Below are 24,546 nucleotides of genomic sequence, written 5' to 3'. Positions count from 1 at the left end.
ATGGAGAGAGAGACAGGTAGGTAGGTAGGTAGGTAGATAGATTGGTAGATAGATAGGTAGATAGGCAGGCAGGCAGACCTTTTGGATGAATGTATGTATAGATAGGTAGGTAAGTAGATTGGTAGATAGGTAGGTAGGTAAACAGAAAGACAGGCAGGCAGGCAGGTAGGTAGGTAGGCAGGAAAGCAGGCAGGCAGACAGACATTTTGGATGGATGGATGGATGGATGGATGGATGGATGGATGGATGGATGGATGGATGGATGGATGGATGGATGGATAGATAGATAGATAGATAGATAGGTAGATAGATAGATAGATAGATAGATAGATAGATAGATCTATATTGGTAGATAGGTAGGTAGGTAGGTAGGTAGGTAGACAGAAAGGCAGGCAGAGAGACAAGCAGACCTTTTGGATGGATAGATGGATGGATGGATGGATGGACGGACAGACAGAAAGAATGTGACAGCGGTGGCACTTTGGGAAAGTAGAGCAAAGCCAGAGTGGGAATTGAAGTCCACACAAGTTGCCAAGGTTGAGAAACACAGGCTGAATATATCAACCCAGCCATTCTGGTTTAGAGTTTAGCATGCTGTTTGATTCCGGCTTAGTCAATGAATAAACCATGGCTAAGAACTTCCTGCTCCTTAATGCAGCTGCCCCTTCTGCAGCCCTCTGCAGCTGCCCCTCTGCCCCTTCTCCAGCCCCCTTTGGCATCCAATTTTGCAATGCCAACCTCCCCGGGGCAGCGATGCAGCCGACCTCACCTTCTTTGCTTCAACCCAAGGTCCACTTCCATCGAGCCAAGCAAGGGGAGGTACTTTGCACACGCTCAGAGACTCCCAACTTCAGTGAAGCGTTCCGCCCATCTTTATGCTCCGCCCGGGAGGAGGAAGGCGTGTGAAAGCAGCCCAGACCAGCGGAGGCGGAGGGAACGATCGCTTGGAAACTAAGCAAGCAAGCAAGCGCAGGGCTCAGTCGGAAGAACCAGGCTGCAGAGCGAGGCTAGGTTCTAGGTCCGGGACGGCCACATAGAGCCTAACCGAACCAAGCCACGCGCCTTGGAGAGCCGCAGCTGCACCCACGCACATCCTGCGCGCAAGCCCGGCTGGCTGGACAGGCGGAGGCCGGGCGGGAGCTGCGCACTCCCTTGTTCTTCAGGGAAGGGGGCCCTAACGCTGGACCACCAACCTCTTTCACCGCGCGCCTTGGAAGGGTTTTGCTTTCAGGCCTTCTGGCGCATCTCCGCCACTTCCACTGGAGAGGGCAGCCTGCAAGCTTAAGGCGCCCTCTTTCCACCACTTCCCACCTCTCCTCCCCCCAGGCTTGGCAAGGCTCACCGCGCACGGGTTCCGCATTCGAGGTGCCAGCTACGAAGCGATGAAACAGTCAATGGGCTGCGTGGCCGGCAGTCCGTGAGCCTGCGGGGCTGGCACCTCGAACGCCCCCTGCCACGTCTTAGCACTCCCCTGCCGGCCCCCTTGCCTCTTACTGCCCCCAAAAGGCATCCCACTGCCCCCAGGGGCGGTACCACCCACTTTGGGAACCACTGACATAGATTATTGCACATATCAAAAATATTCTCATTGAGTTGAACAAAAATGAATCCCAAAGATCTATTTTTATACAACCGAGTCAGTTTGAATATCCTTTCCCCCTAAATACTTTCTCATCTATTGTTATGTAACAGTCAACAGAAAGCTCACATCCATTATTCATAGCCTGTAGAAATATATGGTTAAAATTTGCTCTGCTTGCACTTTGGAAAATCAATTCTCCAATAGTTTTTTACCAGAGAAATTAGATAATGGCTGCGTAATTATTGCCTGTGATATTTGGAACTATTTTCTTAAAATATGACAGAATTTGAAGTCACAGTTAGGGAATGGGAAGGATGATTTTGAGATTCTAAAAGGTACTAGTTATGAAAAATATATAAACCCATAATACATGCAGTGTTAAATCTAGCTTTAGGATTAAGAATATTTAAGAATCTTATGTATCAAAATATAAGTGTACACATGTGCATTCGGATCTCTTAGTCCAACTGTCCTATTCAGAAGACGATGCAGCTGAAGAATTTCCTTTGCAAGTTATTATTTTTTTAACCTAAGGAATAAATTCAGGCTTACATAAAAGCTACTATTTTTGATTTTCAGGGTGTGCCTCTAAGGTCCAAAGGCTAACTATAGGCACAGAATGAGGCTGGAACTGGACTTTTAAAAGAAATGTCACTCCCTACCCTGCCAAATTAAATACTGTATACTTTCATTATATTTATATTTATTTGTCAAGCATGTATTAGATAACAGGTATAATTAGAACATGATCATGATGACATGAAATGGATACAAATAAAAGGGGTCATTAGGATAGGGACGGTAAGCATGTTGGTGCACTTATGCACACCCCTTACAAACCACTAGACTCTGGGCAGGTTGACAGTATCTCCTGTGTGGCCTGGAACTGCTGTAGTGATGTTCATCTGGCTCACTTCCCTATCCCACAATCATCAACAGGAACTACCTACAGGCATAGCCTGTAGTGTCTCCAAACTCCAATACCTGCAGGTAGTCCAGCTTGGTCGATGCTACAACTTCCCTATTCATTGAGTTCATTTTACCAAGGACCAACTTTGTTCTCTTTTTATCCCTAGCTAAAAATATGTTTAATTCCCTTAAGAATTTTTAGTCATAAGTGATTCTGTTTCTAATATAGTGAAACTTGCTTTATTATTTAGCATGCTTCATTTTTGAATTTAATTCAAAGCAATAAAAAGTAAAGCAAGTGATTTTTCCTTAACAGTAATGGGAAAACTTCATTTTAATTATTCTAAAACCCCACAACCTTTTTATAAATGGGCGCTAATCAACTGAATCGTTGATATTCTGGTGTGAAGGGCTACAGTGAAATTGCATAATCTTCCCATGTTAGCTAACTTTTCCCAAACCAGTTTTTTTTCCCTACAAAATCACACAGCCAGATTTATCATTATTACTATGCTTTGTCACACAGTCAACCAGATGTTCAGACAGGATTTGGCATTTTTGTCCACCTTCCCAAGGACATGGGATAGGCAATATGGATGTTTGATGGTATCGTAGATGTTGTTGCAGGATGAAAGCTGTTCTGAATAAAGCTGCCTTTTGCAATCGATTGATGGTGAATTTGTGGTGATGGTGTTCAAGTGGTGCTCCAGCTGTTGTGGGATTGCACCTAAGGCACCTATTACTACTAGTACTACCTTTGCTGTTTTTAACCACAGTTGTTCTATTTCCAAGGATCTGGGATAGGTAGATAAGGTATAGCAGAATGTAAGCTGCTCTAAGCAAAACTGCCTTTTGTAATTGACTGGTGGTGATTTTGTCAATGCCAATTATATTCAAATGGTGCTCCAAATGTTCTGGGAATACTACTAATACTATCTTTACTTAATTTTGCCTTGTCATTCTACTCTCTGCAGATCTTTGTATTTGGTGATTTTCTCCAGTTCTTTCTCTTTTGTTCTGCTGTCTTCAGATGCTGCAACATTCACTATCCAGACCTTTTTGTCTTTCTTATCAACAAATATTATTATATGCACAAAAACGTGAAATTACAGCTGCCAGCTCTTTCCAAAGACAGTGAACTATTAAAAGGAGTGACAAATTATTAAAAGGAGTGCCATTGACCTTCATATGCATCAAGTTCTTTCCTAGGTTGTCATAATGTATTGATGTAGTATATTTGTGGATCTGAGTAATGCAGTCTTTAGTAATTGACTGATCTGAATGCACAGATTTTCTAAGTGCCATTCAAGATTTTGTGGTATGGCATTCAGTATGCTGATAACCACTGGGACTACAGCTGGTTTATGCCATAATCTTGATCAATGATTAATCAATTTTGATTTTCATATCTGAATACTTTGTGATCTTCTCCAATTCTTTGTCTTCCATTCTATTATTTCCTGGTATTATTACTATTTTATTCTACATATACGTACATGCATACTGTGCATACACACACACACACACACACACACATTAAAGGTTTCCCTGTCCAATTGTGTTTAATTCTAGGGTCACTACCTTAACCATTACATATCCAAGTTACCCAGGAGCTTGCTCTTCCTGAGACCATCATCTGTGAACTATCCTTAAATATCACAATTCGATTCTTACTATGTTACAGAGCACCTGATTATGACATCGAACATGTAACCAAGCTAAATACATTACTAACATGGGCTGCATCCTGCCCATACCCTTTTATCTTTCTTGCTGATTTCAATCTACCTCATATTGACTGGACCCTAAATGAATGTACAACTGAAATCATACACACAACCTTCTACAATGCTATTACAAAACTGGGACTGGAACAACTAGTAACCAACAACACTAGACTAAACAACTGCCTCGATCTCATCTTCTGCAATAGTTTGAATTTAATTTACGGAATACAAACTAAAGAACCCTTTTCCAGCAGTGACCACAATATGATTGACTTTTGTCTCAACATACGCCCACACAAAAATCACCACAATGATGTAATCCCCAATTGTAACTTCAAAAAGGCAACTATGATCTTATAGACCAGGGGTCCCCAACCACCGGGCCGCTGGTTGCTGGGCGCCGCCATCTTTTTGGTAAAAAGTGCTTCCGGTGAGCTTTTCGGGTAGAAAGCTCACTGGAAGCACTTTTCATCAAAAGATGGCGCCCATTCTGGTGAGCTTTTCCAGGTAGAAAGCCATTTCTACCCAAAAAGCTCACCGGGCGCTAGCGCCGCCATCTTTTTGACGAAAAAGTGCTTCGGTGAAGTCACCGGAAGCACTGTTTCGTCAAAAAGATGGTGGCGCCAGTTGATGCCGGTACCGGGCACGCGGCGTCAAAAAGGTTGGGGATCACTGTTATAGACAACGATCTCTCATCCCTTGATTGGCAATCTCTATTCACTGGATGCAATACTGTTGAAGACCATTACAACATATTTTTACTTGAAGTCAAAAGAGTCATCAAACTATATGTACCAACAACAACTCCCAAAACAAAACAAAAAAGCAGATTACCCATAACAATAAGGAAACTTCAATCCAAAAAGAGATCACTCTGGCGGAAAAACAAATCTGGTCACGTTGCCAATTTCAAAAGCCGATACAAAAATTTATGCCACCAGATAAAGACCGAATGCATCAATTATCACATTAAACAAGAGGAAAACCTTCTAAGCACCAATTCCACCCGTGCTTTTTACAATTTTGTAAACAACAAACTAAAAGACTCAAGGTCTATCCCACCCTTGATAGGACCTGATGGTAAAGACTGCAACAACAACACCACTAAAGCCAACATCTTTAACACATTCTTCAGCTCAGTATTTGTAAACAGCAATGGATCATGCCCAGTATTTCCTAGCCGTACCACAGATAACAACAATGATCTAATACATATCGATTTTACAGAAGACAATGTTGAAAAAGCACTACGCAATCTAAAACCATCTCTATCTATTGGACCTGATGGAATATGTGCCTACTTCTTAAAAAAGCTATCCACTGCCATAGCCAAACCTCTAAGCATAATCTTTGAAAAATCTTTCAGGACCAGCTCCTTGCCTAACCTATGGTCACAAGCCACAGTCATCCCCATCTTCAAAAAGGGAGACCCAAGCCTAGTTGAAAATTACAGACCAATCTCCTTATGCTGCGTCACCTGTAAAGTCATGGAATCAATTATTAACCAATCCATCATCCTCCACTTAGAGACAAACAACCTACTCTCCAATAAACAATTTGGTTTCAGAAAAAAACTATCCTGTAATCTGCAACTCTTACACTGCAAAAACATATGGACGACACAACTCGACCAGGGCAAAGCAATAGACGCAATCTACATAGACTTCTGTAAAGCCTTTGATTCAGTGGTACACGACAAACTACTCCTAAAAATAAAATCCTATGGTATCTCTGGACAACTGAATAACTGGATAGAAGCATTCCTGGCAAACATACAACAAATGGTCAAAATTGGGAGCGTCCTATCAAACTCTGTACCTGTCAATAGTGGTGTCCCCCAAGGCAGTGTTCTAGGACCAACTCTCTTCATACTCTACATAAATGACCTCTGTGATCATATTAAGAGCAATTGCGTTCTTTTCGCTGATGATGTAAAGCTGTTCAATACCACAGACAATACTGCTACCCTACAAAAAGATCTTGACTATGTATGAGAATGGTCAAACAAATGGCAACTTCAAATCTCAACAAATAAATGCTCTGTCTTACATATTGGCAAAAAAATCAGAAAATAAAATACAAGCTGAATAGTCAAGATCTTGTTGATGACCCAAGCTCTGTAAAGGACCTTGGAATACTCACCTCTAATGATCTAAGTGCTAGAGCCCACTGCAACTACATAGCCAAAAAGGCATTAAGAGTTGTTAACCTAATCCTACGTAGCTTTTTCTCTGGTAATATCACACTACTAACCAGAGCATACAAAACATTTGCTAGACCAATACTCGAATACAGTTCATCAGTCTGGAACCCACACTACGTATCTGATATTAGCACAATTGAGAAAGTCCAGAAATATTTCACACGAAGAGTTCTCCACTCCTCTACTCGTTGTAGAATACCTTATGCCACCAGACTTGAAATTCTAGAACTAGAAAACCTTGAATTACGCCGTCTTCGGTCTGATTTAAGCATGGTATATAAAATCATACATTGCAATGTCCTACCTGTCAATGAATACTTCAGCTTCAACCATAACAACACAAGAGCACACAATAGATACAAACTCAAAGTTAACCGCACCAAACTTGATTGCAGGAAATACGACTTCAGCAATAGAGTGGTCAATGTCTGGAATACTCTACCCGACTCTGTAGTTTCTTCCCAAACCCCAAAAACTTTAACCTTAGACTGTCTACTATTGACCTCACCCCTTTCCTAAGAGGTCTGTAGGGGGCGTGCATAAGTGCACCAACGTGCCTACCGTCCCTGTCCTATTGTTTCTCTTATTCTTCTTTTATCTTTCTTATATGTACCCATTTCATGTATTCACAACTATGTATACACTTATACTTATTATCTTGTAAACAATTGGCAAATCAAATAAATAAATAAATAAATAAAATAAATAAATTACATGAAATTAGCTCATGTTATTATATAGTTTCAAAAATTTGTGGTCACATGGGAGAAGACCATACACATTAGGATAATATTACTGTAGCTTTATGGTAGATTTCTTATATGAGATACAGTACCAGGCAGGTATCTAATATTAGCTCAGTGTTACGGGAGAAAACTATATTGTAAGAGTTCCCATTACTTTTAAGAGAAGGTCAACAAAAGTCTTTAGGTGCTTTAAGACAATTTATGAAATATATACTTCTGAAGTAAATGAAAAAAGTTCTAACATAGCATACAGTACAATATATAAATGTATATTGCAGGGGGAAGCCAAAATGATGAAAGATGGAAAAGTTTTCAGAGTTATCCAAGACAACTGTTGGGATCCAGAAGTTCGGATTAAACAGATGGACAAATCAGGTACCCTCACCTTGAATGTGTAAAATTTATGTATCAGCAGTTTTAATGAAACATTTATAATTAACCTTTAAAATGTCTTTATGTCAAATCAATTAAACCTTATTAACCCTTATCAACAAAATGATCTGCAACATCGTGAGAAGAATCTTTTTTTTTTTAAAGCATCATGTCTGCTGGGGCGGATACTCAGGAATCCTCTTATACGTATTATCTGTGCATTGATAACACTCAGCTCTATTACTCCGTTAAGGCCTGTCCATGTTCTGAACCAGTCTCCAGTGATAGGATGGATGGCGGGAGAGGGACAATAAACTGAGGATGAATCCTGACCAAGATAGATCATGTGGGTAGCTACAGTAGTTCCTAGATATGGATAGTTGGAAGACTGACTGCACTTTTGTTCTCAGAAAGAACAAGAAAAAAGTTGGAGGGAGGGGAAGGATTTATTGAGTATAAGAACAGATGACATGCTCTCCTGGATCAGACCCCTGACTCATCTAGTCTAGCTGTCTGTTCTCACAATGGCCAACCAAAGAAGAACCCTCATATCCCAGCAGATGGCCTTCCAAGGCAGGTCTCCTGCCAACAAGGCTAGCATAGACAGATCCTCAATTGGTCCAACCAATTTTTGAAACCTTTCCTGAGCAACATCTTCAATCAATTGCTTCAGCATATTTAAATGGGCAGTTTCAAGGGTCCTGATTTAGGAGCATCTCTGTATTGATGGAGGAATAAGATTGAAGATCAAATTCATAATGTTCTGAACTACAATTGGATAAAATTCCCAGAACTCAATTAATTTATATTCTTTGCTGCATTGGCACCTATGGGATTCTAGAAGTGAAGTCTATACCTTTTGTTGGCTGATTTGGATTACAAGATGCCCCAACAAGTGACAGGATATCCTGTGGCATCAAGAAAGATTAGAGCCAGCAAATATTGGAATGTGCTGAAATGAGTAGATTGACATTTGAAATTAGAGAACAAGAGGATAAACAATTTTATAAAATTTGGGACCTTTTCTATCAATGGTTAGATAATAAAATACAATAATAGAATATCTAGAATTTTAGAAAATAATGAATATATAAAGATGTATTTCTTTTTTTTTGTTATATCTATAAAATGTTTTTAGGATAGATTTGGGAGGATTATATGAATTGTTATAAAATAAACTAAGTAAATTATAGTTATCTCGCAAAGTATGAATGAACAAAATTATAGTCAAATGATTGTTTAATAGTGATACTAGGGTATTCAATTTTTGATTGATAATATGAGTTATTATGCAATGTAACTGTAATTGAGACTATGAAATGGATGCACAAAAAATTTGTAAACCAACCGACACACTGCTTATACACTTATGAAAGAAAGTTGGATGTTTTTATGTTTTGTTTGTTTTTGTTTGTCTTTAAAAACCAATAAAAGTTGTTTTGTTTTTTTTAAAAAAAGAAAGATTAGAGCCAGCAACAAAATATAAATTAGTTTACATAATATATTGCTTTCTCTATTTGTGTATAAAAGGTTGGTGGATGTATTATTTGAAAGTTTCATGAGTTGTAACAATTGGGAATGTTTTAGCAGTGATGAATTGATTTATTTAGTAAACTAATTGCATTGACTCACTAAGATATCTGAATGTTCCTTTCCCCCTTAAATGTTATCTTCTTTTCCTCAAACATTGTTCATATTGATAGTACTTCTTTAAAAATTACATTTGAAGTATACAGCCCTTCTTGCATTTTATACTGGTTCATTTATTAAACCACGGTTTAATTTAGACTTCCTAATGGTACTGAATTTGCATTCCTTTGGGTTAATTTGGGTTGATCAACATCTGATCAATTTACTGTGACTTTTCTGTCCGCACTGTAATATTCTCTGCTTAGGCTTTTCCCCTAATTTTGTAGTGATTGGAATGATTAAATGTTTCATGTTTTTTTTTATTTTGGAACTATTATTTTGTCTTTAATAACAAGTATAATATCTATTCAGGGTCTTTGCTGAGGACTCCAAGACTCTTACATAGACGCTATCAGTACTTACTCTGTGAAGAATGGCATTAGGGATCTTTAGGGATCTATCAACCTCCTCCAAAACTAACATTCAATAGCATACTGTGAGTTTCACCTAACTCTACCAAATTCCTTAATGCCCTGAAGAGATGGTTGTGGAGGCTCTACAGATTTTCACACACACCCTTCAAAAATGTATGGATAAATAGTGAACGGGGTCCATTGTTTTCTAAGCCACCTTGGTCAAAGAGATTTTATAAGTTATACAATTGATGGCAATCAGTTGTCAGAAATGAATAATAACTTAATGTCTACCATTGACAAGATGACTTTGGAAGCAATTCCTGTCACCATACATGGATAAAACTGTAATGAAAAGCCACATGTGCTGATTCAGCATTTATAAGCACTCTCATTGCTAATGGATAAATCCGTTCAATATTTAAAATCACATATGCCTTTTCTGCTCCATAGGAGTGTCCGTTCAGGTACTTTCAACGGTTCCTGTCATGTTTAGCTACTGGGTAAGTCAATGGAAACAATTATTTTCATTTGTCCTGCAGCAGTCAAAAGCTACATTTGCAGAAAGAGAGGCAATGGCTTTTGTAATTAAGTATTTCCTCTGCCATTGCAGCCCACTCTTCCAAATATCGATTTGACATTCCCCCTCCCAAGTCTCTTCTGATACTTGAAAAGAAATACAGTGCTCAATATCTTCAATAAATTGATAAAAATCCACTCCATGTTCTTGGAAAATGTATGGCAGCTTGGCAGAGCCCACGGTATGGAAGGATGGAGGTTTTAATCTTATTCTCTCAAAAATCTTATTCTCTCGCTCTTGACCCTTGGAGTAGTGCTTGTTACTACACACTTTTAGGGGTGCTTCCCTGGCACCTTCCTTCTAACTCTGGCACATGAGGGAGAAAGGAGTACCTTACCCTGGCAATTACAAGGTAAAAGTGAAAAATAATTAATTTCTCTAAGGCCAACTCTTGGCCATCCAGTATCAAAGTATATAAGACTAGGGATCCTGTTCCTTTTCTCTTTGGAAATAAATTAGTTTCAGACAAAATTATTATTATTATTTTAAAAAGGGCAAAATTGTATAAAAAAGACTCTCTTCATTTTAGAATGCAAGTAACCTATGTTGGATAAGACATATGAAGTAGTATTTTTCAGTCCAAAGATATAGCAACTGCAAATGAATGGAAGATAAAAAGAAACCAATGAAACATGTAAAAATAATTTTGAACTTTTTTTTTGCAAGGGTGAACCAGACTTAGCTGCTCAGGCCATCCCAAAGATGGATCAGAATTAGGGATATGCAAAGGTCTTCATTCCAGGGATAGAATATTCTAGGCAATAGTAGAACATTCTACTATTTTAGGACCTACACTCTTTATATAAATGACCTTTGTGATCACCTTATTAGCAACTGTGTCCTCTTCGCGGATGATGTAAAACTATTCAACACCACCGACAATGCTACTCTTCTTCAAAGTGACCTTGATTATGTGTCTGAATCGTCAAATAATTGGCAACTCCAAATCTCGACCAACAAATGCTCTGTCCTACACACTGGTAAAAAAAAATCAGTTCACCAAATACAAGCTAGGCAGATAAGACCTCGTTGATGACCCTCACTCTGTCAAGGACCTCGGAGTACTCATATCTAATGATCTAAGCTCACTGTAACAGCATCACCAAAAAAGCATTAAGAGTTGTAAATCTAATCTTACAAAGCTTCTCCTCTGGAAATATTGAATTGCTAACTAGGGCATTCAAAACCTTTGCTAGACCAATACTCGAATACAGCTTATCTTTCTGGAATCTGCACTGTATATCGGACATTAATACAATTGAGCAAGTCCAGAAGTATTTCACGAGAAGAGTACTACACTTCTCTGCTCGCAACAGAATACTCTACCACCAGGCTTGAAATTTTGGGTTTGGACAATCTTGAACTACGCCACCTATGGTTGGACTTAAGCGTAGTACACAAAATTATCTGCTACAATGTCCTACCAGTCAATGACTACTTCAGCTTCAACCATAACAATACAAGAGCACACAACAGATACAAACTCAATATAAACCACTCCAAACTTGATTGCAGAAAGTATGACTTCAGCAACAGAGTGGTCAATGCCTGGAATGCACTACCAGACTCTGTTGTTACATCCTCTAACCCCCACTCCTTTAACCTCAAACTATCCACTATTGACCTCACCCCATTCCTAAGAGGTCTGTAAGGGGCGTGCATAAGTGCACCATCATGCCTCCTGTCCCTGTCCTATTGTCCCCATTTACGTGTATCTATTTCCTGTATTCTTACTCATGTTTATACTTATACCTATTATCTTGTAAGCGATTGACAAATAAAATAAAATAAATAAAAAAATAAAATTATCTTCTTTTCCAGAATATAATTTGCTCCCTTTGTTTCTGCAAATAAAAGGTGGGGAAGCATAAGTGGTTCATAATGTTCTGAATGAGAATTGTTTGCACACACAACTATTCAGAAGTATAACAACGTCAGTAGTACTAAGAGTTGTCGAATAGTGCCCCAGTAGCAGGAGGCATAGTGCATCTGTTAGCAAGTATTGCTTATAAGGAGCCAGTTCTTATTCAAAACCAGTCTTGAAGCTAAACTGGTATGGTTCTAGACAATTGGTTTGATTCAAGAAATCTTGGAATTGGGTCACAAGTATTACGTTGTCCAAATACCTCATCCAACAATGCAATTTTGATATTGCCTGATACTTGTTTCTGGAAAAAAGCTATGACAAGCATATTCTTTATTGTTCCAAAGAAAACGACATTGAGCATGAATTCACAAAGAAGGAGATATCGGTACAATTTTCACAGGAGGGTGCCATTGGTCAAAGTTTTAGAAAAATCCCCCCTCCCCAGTTGTGGCTAATATTTCAACACTGTGAAGAAATTTGTTCAAGCATGCAATTTTGATTTCACAGAAATTGAAAATGGATAACCTTCCTCCTTTTCTAACGTAATGGACCAATGAAATGAATTAAAATCTTCCCACATTTAAATCCAGCTGATGATTAAAATTGATGAGTACTATTCCAACACAATTTTGTTGGAAATTACAGCCTCCCATACATTTAAGTGTCATGGTGCCAATTCCACACTTATTTAATCTTTAACTACTGTAGCTCCAGTCCTTAGGAGGCAGCAGCACTGCGTTCAAGTATTAGCACCAGGAGAACTAAAACCATTGCAGAATTATAACTAGGACTGTAATCCTTTAGCTAATTTCTTCTCTTCCACTGCGCACTAGTTTAAACAGATATTGTTCCTCAAACAGGACTTTGTGTTAGAAATGTGTTTGCGAAGACAATTGAGTAAACAGTGCATCCATATTTTGTTTTCTATGTTTTAGCCATTCAAAAGAGTAGTTATCAACAGTCTTATTTTGAAAGTACCACAGACGGAAGTGTTCAGGCATGTTATTACCTCAGATTTATCTGCCACATTTGAAGCAATTAATGAGAACCAATCAGGAGAACCAATCAGGAGATCCTTCAGAATCAAAGATTTTTATCTTTCTTCCTCCTTCCCACCTGCTGGAGACACCTCTCACCCTTGAGTCACTCAGAGGTTGGCTAAGCAGTATGGAAAGAAATTATATTTTGGTTTGGATCCAAATATGCTACATGTTTGGCGGTGGGGGGGTGTATGCGTCTGTGAGAGGGAAATGTCATGGGAGAAAGCATAGAAAACAAAAGAGATACAATAATTGTTGTCTTAACCAACGAGCACATTCCAGGATGTTTTTTTTTAAAATGTCAGAGCATCACCTCTGCCAATTTCTCAGGAAGCTTTTCATTAAGAAACGTTGCTCCTGATGGTGGTTACCTTGCCAACCGTGTTCAGTTAACAACATCAGTTACAGCAAGCAATTCCTCTTGACCTCTAAAACATCTACTTCTGTTCCTAAAGCCCAGCAATAAGTTAAAAATTCCAACAGGAAGAAAAAATGTTAGCATGCGGAGGTGACTGTTCCAATAGGGATCCTTTACAGTATCATGTCTATGCAAATTAAAATCATTATCTACATAACATTCCATGATGGATAGTAGTTAACTGCACAGATCATGGTGATGATGATTTGTTAGACTTTTGAATGTTTTGCCTTGCGCTTCAGTTTTTGTCCAGATTATCTGCTGGGAGAATGTAAGCATGCCGTGCTAAACATAGGACATTTAATAGCTACTTCCCATGTTAAGCAAACTGTCCCTTTCTCCCTGGATAGGACAGGCTACTTTCTAACATTTTGAATGATTCTGCTTGCCAGTCACAGACTGAAGCAAGCATGTAATAAAAGAGCAGAGTTAATAGTTGTCACATTCAGAAAGTTTCTTTTAATTTAATATTTTTATTGCATTTTTTTCTCTTTACACATCTCAATCATCATTTAATAGTACTGAGGCATCTTTGTTACAAATACACATTTCCATACTTTTCTCATTATTTATATACATTTCTATACCTTCTTATCTCTACAATTCTTATACCTATTGTCCATCCATCCATTCATACCAATTTTCCCATCCCGCATAATACTCTGAATCTTCTTTACCTTTTAATTCTAGGGTGAGTTTGTCTATTTCTGCACATTCTAAAATCTTTTGGATTATTAGACCTTCTGATGGAAATACAATAAAAAGATAAAATATATGATCTTGCATATAACTATGGCAGCGAGGATAGCATTCACACAATGCTGGAAAAAGGATAGCATACCTTTTTTCCAAAAGTATTCAGAAGTATTTTTTAATGAATTAAAATTTATTCCTTACTTCAAACTATTGTACTCCTGAATTACTAGTCTCTGGTAATTTCCCCCTACCAGCTTGATGAATATTGTGCCACCTATAACGTATCGCAACAACATTTAACTTAGCAAACAGATAGATAACAAAAACAGTTAAGTGGCTTTTGGCCAATTTTATGACCTTTCTTGCCACAGTTGTTAAAGCGAATCACCGCCATCGTTAAGTTCGTACCAGGGTTGTAAAGTGAATCTGGCTTCCCCATCGATTTTGCTTGTCAGAAGGTCGTAAAAAGTGATCACATGACCCCGGAACACACAAGTCTGTTACCAAGTGTCCAAATTTTGGTCACATGACCATGAAAATGCTGCTACAGTCATAGGAAAAACAGTCATTACTTTTTTCAGTGTCGTCGTAACTTCACTAAAAGAAATGGTTGTAAGTTGAGGACTACCTGTACATGGGTTAATTGTTTCATCGAGTAAAAATACTTAGGCCTTTGGTTCTAATTAGGTATTGTTTTCCAAAAGTTTCTGCTTAAGTTTCAGCCAATCCTCTCAACCCGAAAATGACGTTTTAATTACTCAGTCCTCTAATTGTTTGCCTCCAGGCTAAACCACAGGATACTCTAGACTTGTGTCAATTGTTAAACAATGACTTAGCTGCTACAGTAAAGAGGCACCCCAAAAGATTCGTTGGACTTGGCACTCTCCCCATGCAAGCTCCGGATTTGGCCGTGAAAGAAATGCACCGCTGTGTGAGGGAACTTGGATTTCCGGGGGTGCAGATAGGATCCCACATCAACAACTGGGAACTGAGTGCTCCGGAACTTGCTCCCATTTATGCCGTAAGTAAACGTGTTCTGTCTCTCCTCCCCCAACAAGTCCTGTAATGAAAACAGTCGATTTTTTTTTCTATCTAAAACCTTCAGCTCAATGGCCTGAGATATCATCCCTGTTGTCCTCTATTTAATAATCTTTTAAATTCTCTCTTGGCGATTTAAGGCTGCTGAACAATTAAACTGCTGCCTCTTTGTGCATCCTTGGGACATGCAGACAGATGGAAGGATGTCTAAATACTGGCTCCCTTGGCTTGTAGGTCAGTAATTACTGTGCAGAATTAGCATTCTCTGTGACAATCGTTGGTTTTATTTATTGGTTTTATTTTTTAAAAAATGTGGTGCAATCAAGATATTTTTTTAAAAAAATCACTTATGCAGATGGGAGGATTGGAAATAGGCAAGGAAGTTTTCTGACAGTCTCATTAAAATTAAACATTTATGAAGAGGAACTGGTTACAGGTAGTCCTCGACTTACGACCGCAATTGAGCACAAAATTTCAGTTGCTAAGTGAGACGGCTAAGTGAGTTTTGCCCCATTTTACATTTTCCTTGCTACTGTTGTTAAGTGAATCAAGGCAGTTATTAAGTTAGTAATACAGTTGTAAAGCAAAACTGGCTTTCCCATTGACTTTGCTGGTCATAAATTCACATGATTCTGAGGCACTGCAACCGTCATAAATATGACCCAGTTGCTAAGCATGTTAATTTTGATCATATGACCATGGGGACACTGCAATGGTTGTAAGTGTGAAAATGGTCATCAATCACTTTTTTCTGTGCCATTGTAACTTCAAATGGTCACTAAATGAAAGATTGTAACTCAAGGACTACCTGTATTTCTATTTATTGTAAAGGACTGCCAAACGTTTACAGGTCATCAGCAAGCACGATCAATGCCATCCTCGTACGAAACCCTAGCCTGAAATCCAACTGAAATGGGTCCAAATAATCCACTTCCTCCAGACTCCCCTGAAGTTGATGCCTGAGCATATTCTCTACTGCCTTGTCTACAAAGGGGAAGGTCCATGGTTGTCATGGAGACCATGAGAGCTCTGGAATCATTCTGGACTCCATGGCATGGAATCTCAATCATCAACTCAGTGTCAGAATCCAGCAGCCCAAGCAGAGAAGGTGTTGTGTAGTAGGGAAAGCAGCATAGCAGCAACACTTGCATCTGAAAGGTCTGTAGTGCTCTCTGAGCTTGGCCGTTTTCTTGCAGATGTTTCATTACCCAAACCAGGTAACTTCATCAGTGCTAGAACAAACAAAGAATAAACATACAAGATCCTTTCATAGCACCTATATCATGTTCTCTAGTAGTATGGGTAGCCAACATATTAATGATAATCAAGTACTGGTCATAGTAAATAACAGTAGATCAAACAAGCAACATGCCCTCTCCCTTAGAGCCAATATACTTTTGGTAATATCTTACTTAAAGCTACATGGGACTGATTACCTCTGTTATCACAGTTTGAAATACTGTATCCCACTGTGCTTTTCCAAGGAAGCTAATACTTTTGGTCCTTTAGAACTCCAAGTAATCACACAAAGATTCTCATGGGTTGCATTGTGGACTCTTAGGGCTAAAATCCATTGGTGCCCTGTCAGCAGTTGTACAGCTTATGTCTGCTGTAATGCCAGGCCCTGAGTCCCCAGAGTTTTCTGTCTGCCCCTGCTCTTCTTCCTCTTCCTTAGTGGAAGATCTGTCCAAGAAAGCGATAAGAACTTTATGATATGATACCATCATATTAGTAGCAATCATTAATCCTGAATATTATTTCTTATTATTAGGCATGCCCACTGAAACAACCATTGCCATTTGCTCCATGATTATGGGAGGAACTTTTGAGCGCTTCCCCAATCTGAGAGTTTGCTTTGCCCATGGAGGTAAGTATCAGAGCCAAGGTAGTGTTGTGATTATACTGTTGGTGTAGAACTGCAAAATCTCTCAGCCATGATAACTCACTTGATGGTCAGTCCTATCTCTAAACCCAACTAGTCAACTTGCTGTGGTTGCTGAGGTGGTGGTGGGGGGGTACAATCACAGAGGAAAAAGTAATATGCCACCCTGTACTCTTGCAGGAAAGGTGGAATATAAACTAATGCATAAAACATATAAGTTACGTTTTAAAATTATTTTTAGGTGGTTCCTTTCCTTATACAGTAGGACGTATCTCCCATGGATTCATAGTGAGACCTGACTTGTGTGCAATCCATAACAGTATTGATCCAAGGCAATACCTTGGTTCATTCTACACAGATTCACTGGTTCATGATAAGCATGCACTGAAGTTGCTGGTAAACATAATAGGAAAGGTGAGTGGGAATCTCTACTACAACATACTATTCATTCCTAGATTGTAAATACCGTATTTGCCGGCGTATAAGATGACTTTTTTGCCCTGAAAAAGATGCTCCAATTGGGGGTCGTCTTATATGCCGGGTCGTCTTATACGCCGGCAAATAGTAATTGGGAAGCACTGCGGCTGCCCGGCTGAGGCACTTTTGCGCACCATGGAAAGCGAATCCCGTGAAGCCGAAAGGAGCAGCCAGCCTTCTCCCAGCTCCCAAGGAAACGAGGCTCGCACCGCCCGAGCTCCGCTGAGGTATCCGGCTGGGGCTGTCAGGAGTTGTTACCGCTGGTGTGGCTCCGCGGCTCCAGTCCTGCGTTGCCTCGGGAAGGGAAAGGCAAAACCAGGAGCCGCAGCTGCCATTGCAAAGCGCCGCGGCTCTTCCTTTGCCTTTCCTTCCCGAGGCAACGCGGGACTGGAGCGCGCGGAGCCGCGCCAGCGGTAACAACTCCTGACAGCCCCAGCCGGATACCTCAGCGGAGCCCGGGCGGTGCGAGCCTCGTTTCCTTGGGAGCTGGGAGAAGGCTGGCTGCTCCTTTCAGCTTCACGGGATTCGTTTCACGGTAGACAAAAGTGCCTCAAAAAAAAAAAAAAAGTGCAAAAGTGGAAGGCGTGCGGAGAGAGGGGCGAGTATATAACAAACTATATTTTGAGTGGAAATGTTGGGGGTCGTCTTATACGCCGGATCGTCTTATACGCCGGCATATACGGTACTATTCCACAAAAAGAGCTGTTGAGACTGAAGGCCAAATGAGACATCCCATGCCATTCATTCAATTAGGAACAGCATGAATATTTTCTTAAAAATGTAGCAGTAGTGGAATCTCTGATAGACTGACATCCTGGCTTTAGCATTGTTTTACAATATCATCCCTCTAACACACACACACACACACACACACACAAAAGCAAACTAGACTAGACTAAATTAGGCATCTCTATTTTGGCCTAAAGGGCTTAGATTGGAGCATTTCTTTTAGAACCCTGTGGTGACACCTACTGGGAATAATATTCAATAGCAAAAAGAGAAATGTTCTTTCTTCACTCTGTATCACCAATTGCAAACAGAAAAACATTACATAAAATGCTCCTAAAGCAAACTAATATTTTTTTTTTTTTTCAATATCGGAACCAATTTAATGCAGTTTCACTTAGGGGTATCTTTGGAGTTAAAAGTCAGTGTTTGAAATCCTATCCCCTTTTTACATGTGTTGCTTGTGTAGTGCATGTAAAAAAACATGGTGGGCTACAGTCATTTGATTATGGCCACATGTTGGACTTTGTCTCTTCTCATGCAGAAGAAGCCTTTGATTCAAATACATTATTAATATCGTTCATCAGCTATATGCTGTCTTTGAAAACCGGATTATATATTTTATTCCTCATTATCATTTATCTTTTGGTAAATAAAAGTGAAAAATTCTTATGTACTGACATACATAAACTACATACTGTTATCCATAGAAAATAATGTAATTATATCACAAATATCTTTCTCATCTTTCCTATAACCTTCTCCTATTGATATCTTATGATTATATCACTTTATTGTTGTATATACATGCACTAAGTCAAATTCCTTGTGTGTACAATCATACTTGGCCAATAAAGAATATTCTATTCTAAATAAGGAGAATCCTTTAAGTTGATGTAAGCTTGCAGAAAAGCTTACAAAAATTTAAAAAGTGTGTGTCTGACAATCCATCCAATTCCATAGTTTACATAATGATAGAATAGAATAAAATTCTTTATTGGCCAAGTGTGATTGGACACACAAGGAATTTGTCTTGATGCAAATACTCTCAGTATACATAAAAGAAAAGATACATTCGTCAAGAGTCAAGAATCATAAGGTACAACACTTAATGATAGTCAGAGAGTACAATAAGCAATGATTCCTTAAGATGAAAAGCAAAATTCATTAACATGCCAACAGGTCAATCTACTTGTTTCTATTTTCAGGAGAAAGTGATGTTGGGAACAGATTATCCATTTCCACTTGGGGAACATGAGCCTGGAAAACTAATTGATTCCATGGAGGACTTTGATGAGCAATTAAAAGTATGTTATCTGATTTTGAGTGTATGCTTTAATGTTTAATGTGGCTGTCAGTACTGTAGTGCAATTTGTAATTCATTAGCTTTCCTTTGAGGCTTATACGACATATTATTTAAATATATAAGCTTCTAGTAATCAGAGAGACTTCTTTTTAAGGAAAAAAAAGGTAGGATACAAGTAATGTAAATAAAAGTTTATGAGACAATTCTTCACAAAAAAATTACATGGGGACAATTTTAAAAAAATATCAAGTCAAATTTGTTTCCTAGTGACTGCATAGATTTCATAATTTTTCTTAGCTTCTTGTTTGGAGGTAGTTTCCCGTTACTTTCTCCCACGGTTGAAAGGGAACAACTAGCCCAAAGTTACTCAGCTGGCTTCCATGTCTAAGTTAGGCCTAGAATTCAGGTTTTACCACACTTTAACTAATGGATCAAACTGGTTTTCACACTGGATCATATTTTGAAATATTTTGAGACACTAAGAGTAAAGCTAATATGCGATCATTTATATTCATAGGAAATCTGAAGGCAACAATCGAAGAGTTTATAAAATGTTACTTTTTCGTAATAACTGATCCTTTGAATAAGTGAGAAAAGGACTATAATCCCATCAGCCTTCCCTAATGCCTGGGACACTATGTCACAAATTAAAAAAAAAACTGAATAGGAAAAAACAGAAGCTCAATATAAAAATTCTGTGGTTATCATTTCAGTATTTATGGCAGTGAGATTTTAAAGTAAAATACCTATCTCCAGAATAGAAGAAATGTTGCCTCTTTGGGCCATTTATAGTAAACCTGTTTTCCCTACCATAACTAGACATCCATTCAAAGCCTGGCAAAGAGTCACCATTTTTTCTATAATCACCCACTGTCCTTTTAAAAACTGTAAAAATTAAAGTATTAAATTATTTTGATGTGTGGTGAATAACTGAGTAGAAAACTATCAGGAAATCCAAGAGCTATAATTTGTTGTTTTTTTAAATTTATTTAATTTATATGCAACCCATCTCACTATCATTTGACAATAGCATATATCAAATTATGTCAGGAAGCTTTTAAAAAGTAATTTAAAAATTCAGTGGCAAAAATTAAATGATTATGATTCTGTGTTTGAAATAATGGGCACTTTTTCGTAAGGAGATATTTAAATAGTCACCAGGAATCAACTATGATTCAATAGAGTTTTTACCTTGTCTGTTAGAGAATCAATGCATTTTTTTCATCAATTTTATTTATGTGCCCTTATCTTCCAATCCAAGTTACCTCTCAGCATTATTTGATGAAGGATGAACATTTCTATTACAATAAACTGATATCTGATGGAAATATATTGGTAATCTGCTCTGTATCTGGAGCAGCATATAGTGATTAAAATCATATTAATCTGAGAATAAGATGAAGATACATTTACCTTTGACATATTTTCAGGCATACCTATCTGTTGTCTATCAGTTCTCCCCACATCATTAACATTTTCTGAGAGATTCTGAGAAGTATACTGTGAAGCAGTATATGTCTAAGTGCTGTTGCTATTATAACACATAATTAATGAATTTATTTGTAAACAGCAATTAATTGAGTATTTGAGAAGCCTTCTGAGGCATATTTTGCACATATATGTAAAATGTTTGTTAATGCTTTCTCAAAACCTTCATTCCTTTTGTTACAGGAAAAGCTCCAGTCTGGCAATGCTCTTTCATTTTTGAATATTGACAGAAAACAATTTGAGTAATAACAGAACTGCTGTAATCATACATCAACACATTTAGGTTCTGGAGGACAACCATAAATCTAAATTTCATATTTATGCAGTCTCATGCCAATTTCAGATAATATACATGTGCTGAAAACCTGAATCCAGGTTATAATAAAACCTTATAAAAGCTGTATGAGCGAAGACCTTTTTGAGAATTTATATAGTTGTAAGATTTTTTTCTTGTTATATATGGAATGGACCATTTCAGCATGACATCAATGAATATCACTTAAACGTAGAAGTTTGCCTCTCTTATACAAAATTTGCACTGTTACACAAAGAGTTAGAAGATTTTTTTATTTGTATCCAGACTTTTTTTATTTTAAAAAAACTCAAGCCAACGAACATACCCAACAAACCTTCCTCCTCCTATTTTCCCCACAACAACAACTGAGAAATATTTACTGTACTGGGTTGGCCTCATACTGGGCAAACAGGACCTGTAGTAGACTTAGATTTAGACTTAGAATAACTTTATTGTCACTTTGAATGTACACTAATCGGCATACATTAAAATGAAATTTCATTGCATATAACTCTCAAAGGGTCACCACCTCTAATATACAACTACATAAACATGACAAAATAAACAAATAAGTACAAAATTATGCACATGCCCAGGGGTGGGATTCAACCGGTTCAGACCGGTTCTATAGAGCTGGTTGTTATGATTCTGCACAGTTCAGAGAACCGGCAAACTGTGCCCCTGGCTGACCCTGCCCCTCTCCACCCACCCCTCCCCTCCCCGTCAGTCCTTATCGTGCATGTGCAACATTGCTGACTGCGTTCTCCCCCACCCAGTCATATGGCCACACCCACCTAGCCACACCCACAGAACCGGTGGTTAAAAAATTTGAATCCCACCCCTGCATATACCCATATATATTATATGACACAGAGAAACAACACAATCTAGTCTGGATGTATACATGTACACAGCAAGAAGAACTAATCTTGTGGGTTTATCAGACGGATGGCATAGGGAACAAAGCAGGCACAGAATCCAGTAGTCTTGCTAGAAATACTTCAAAACCTCCTCCCAGAGGGGAGCAACAGAAACAGACCACAAACTGGGTGTGTAGGGTGTCTAACAATGCTTTTGAACTCTAAGCATATAGCACTTATAAGCAGTATCTGGAATGACAGGAAACGAGCTTCCTATAAGCTTTCTTCTCAGCTGTCCTTATACATCTCTGTATGGACTTTCTATCTGAGGCACTGCTGCCACCAAACTAAACAGTGATGCATTTTGTTAAAAAGCTCTTGATTGTGTAAAAAGTGGCCAGGATAGGAAAAAAATGTGCTCTCCTCATCCAACACAGGAAATGCAAACACTGGTTTGTACGCTTCACTAAGGATGACCTGTGGAGTAAGCGCTAAGTAAATTACCGAAGGCCTGCAAGTTTATATCACAGCTCGCTTCTGACCAAATATCATTTCCCCTTTCCTTTCTCTCGCTCTATTCACCTCCCCAAATCAGGCAAGACTATTTAAGTAGATGAGTCTTTGACCTATGATCACAATTTAAGTAGATAAGTCTTCAACTTATGACCACAATTGACCCCAAAATTTCCATTGCTAAGCAATAGTTGAGCTTTGTCCCATTTTACAACCTTCCTTACCACAGTTAAGTGAATCACTGCATTTCTTAAGTTAGTAACGTGGGTAAGTGAATCTAGCTTCCCCATTGACTTTGCTTGTCAGAGGCTGTAAAAGGGTGATCACATGATCCTGGATATTGCAACCGTCGAAAAATATGAACCAGATGCCAAGCATCCAAAATTTCATCACATGACCATGGGGGATGCTGCAATGGTTGTAAATGTGAAAAATGGGCATACGTCACTTTTTTCAGTGCCGTTATAACTTTGAATGGTGCTCAAAGAACAGTTGTACATAGAGGAATGCAGGTAGCCTTCGACTTACAATAGTTCATTTAATGATCATTCAAAGTTACAATGGCACTGAAAAAAGTGACTTATGACAATTTTTCACTCTTACAACCGTTTCACTCTTACAATCCCCATGGTCACGTGGTCAAAACATGGATGCTTGGCAACTAGTTCTTATTTATGACAGTTGCAGTGTTCCGGGATCAAGAGATCACCTTTTGCAAACTTCTCAGAACCAAAGTCAATGGGGAAGCCAGATTCACTTAACAACCGGGTTCCTAATTTAACAACTAGTGATTCACTTAACAACTGGGGCAAGTAAGGTTGTTAAAATGGAGGAAAAGCTGCCTAACAACTGTCTTTTTTAGCAACAGAAATTTGGGGCTCAATTGAGGTCATAAGTCTAGGATTATTTGTATCTGGCTGACTTATAGGCATATGCGTGCTTGCTTTGGATTTCCATGTTTGTTGAAAACAATGGAGAAATCTTCAAGTCCAGTAACTGGCATTCTTCTGAGAATCAACCTTGGATCGGTTTCTCCAAGTCATGACATTTGATTTGGCATTATGGGATTTTTATGAATTTAGAGTTTTAAAAAGCAATTGAAATGAAAAAATACCCACAGGATAATCTATGTAAGACAAATCTATAACCGGGTGATGAATGAAAAGGACATTTTAACCATTATTTTGAAGGATAATCTATTGCAAGTTATACAGAATGTTTTTTCATCAGAAAACCCGTCTTTAGCGAGAAACAAATGAGATAGGGATAAATTAAACAGGAACAGTGGGTGATCCTCTCATGTTAATACAGGTAGTCCTTGACTTATAACAGTTCATTTAGTGACTGTTCGAAATTATGTGACTGAAAAAAGTGACATGACCATTTTTCACACTTATGACCACTGTTGGCATGCCCATGGTCACGTGATTTACATTGGGAGGCTTGACAACCGACTCATATTTGTGACAGTTGCCATGTCCTGAAATCATGTGATCAGCTTTTGTGACCTTCTGGCAAGCAAAGTCAATGAGGAAACCAGTTTCACTTAACCGTGTTACTAATTTAACAGCTGCAGTGATTCATTTAACAAATGTGGCAAGAAAAGTCATAAAATAGAGCAACACTCACTTAACAAATTTCTCACTTAACAACATTAAATTTTGGGCTCAACTGTGGTCGTCAGTTGAGGACTCCCTGTATTAAATTGCACTGCCTCCATCAAGACGCTGGAAGATTTTAATGCTGCTAAAATGCACCGTTGCACATAGACCAAAACTT

General features: G+C 38.5%; 1 protein-coding gene across 3 annotated transcripts in view; it reads left to right on the top strand.

The window, feature by feature from the left end:
• ACMSD (aminocarboxymuconate semialdehyde decarboxylase) overlaps positions 1-21,500 on the top strand; it is a 31,229-nt gene extending 9,729 nt beyond the window's left edge. Inside the window, exons 3-10 of one of the 3 annotated variants that reach the window (XM_026665388.2) lie at positions 7,446-7,542; positions 10,035-10,084; positions 14,967-15,203; positions 15,361-15,454; positions 16,992-17,087; positions 17,344-17,516; positions 19,514-19,612; positions 21,283-21,500. In XM_026665388.2, coding sequence (XP_026521173.2) covers positions 7,446-7,542; positions 10,035-10,084; positions 14,967-15,203; positions 15,361-15,454; positions 16,992-17,087; positions 17,344-17,516; positions 19,514-19,612; positions 21,283-21,345 — 909 coding nt within the window. In that variant the 3' untranslated portion in view covers positions 21,346-21,500. The remainder of the gene's footprint in view (positions 1-7,445; positions 7,543-10,034; positions 10,085-14,966; positions 15,204-15,360; positions 15,455-16,991; positions 17,088-17,343; positions 17,517-19,513; positions 19,613-21,282) is intronic. The other 2 variants (XM_087950119.1, XM_026665389.2) reach the window with 2 other exon arrangements.
• The last annotated feature ends 3,046 nt before the right edge of the window (positions 21,501-24,546 follow it).

Source organism: Notechis scutatus, chromosome 1 (genome assembly GCF_049901735.1).
Source record: "Notechis scutatus isolate UNSWTSFEM ecotype Mainland chromosome 1, rNotScu1.2, whole genome shotgun sequence".
NCBI classification, from domain to species: domain Eukaryota; kingdom Metazoa; phylum Chordata; class Lepidosauria; order Squamata; family Elapidae; genus Notechis; species Notechis scutatus.
This window is presented reverse-complemented; position numbering and strand designations above follow the sequence as displayed.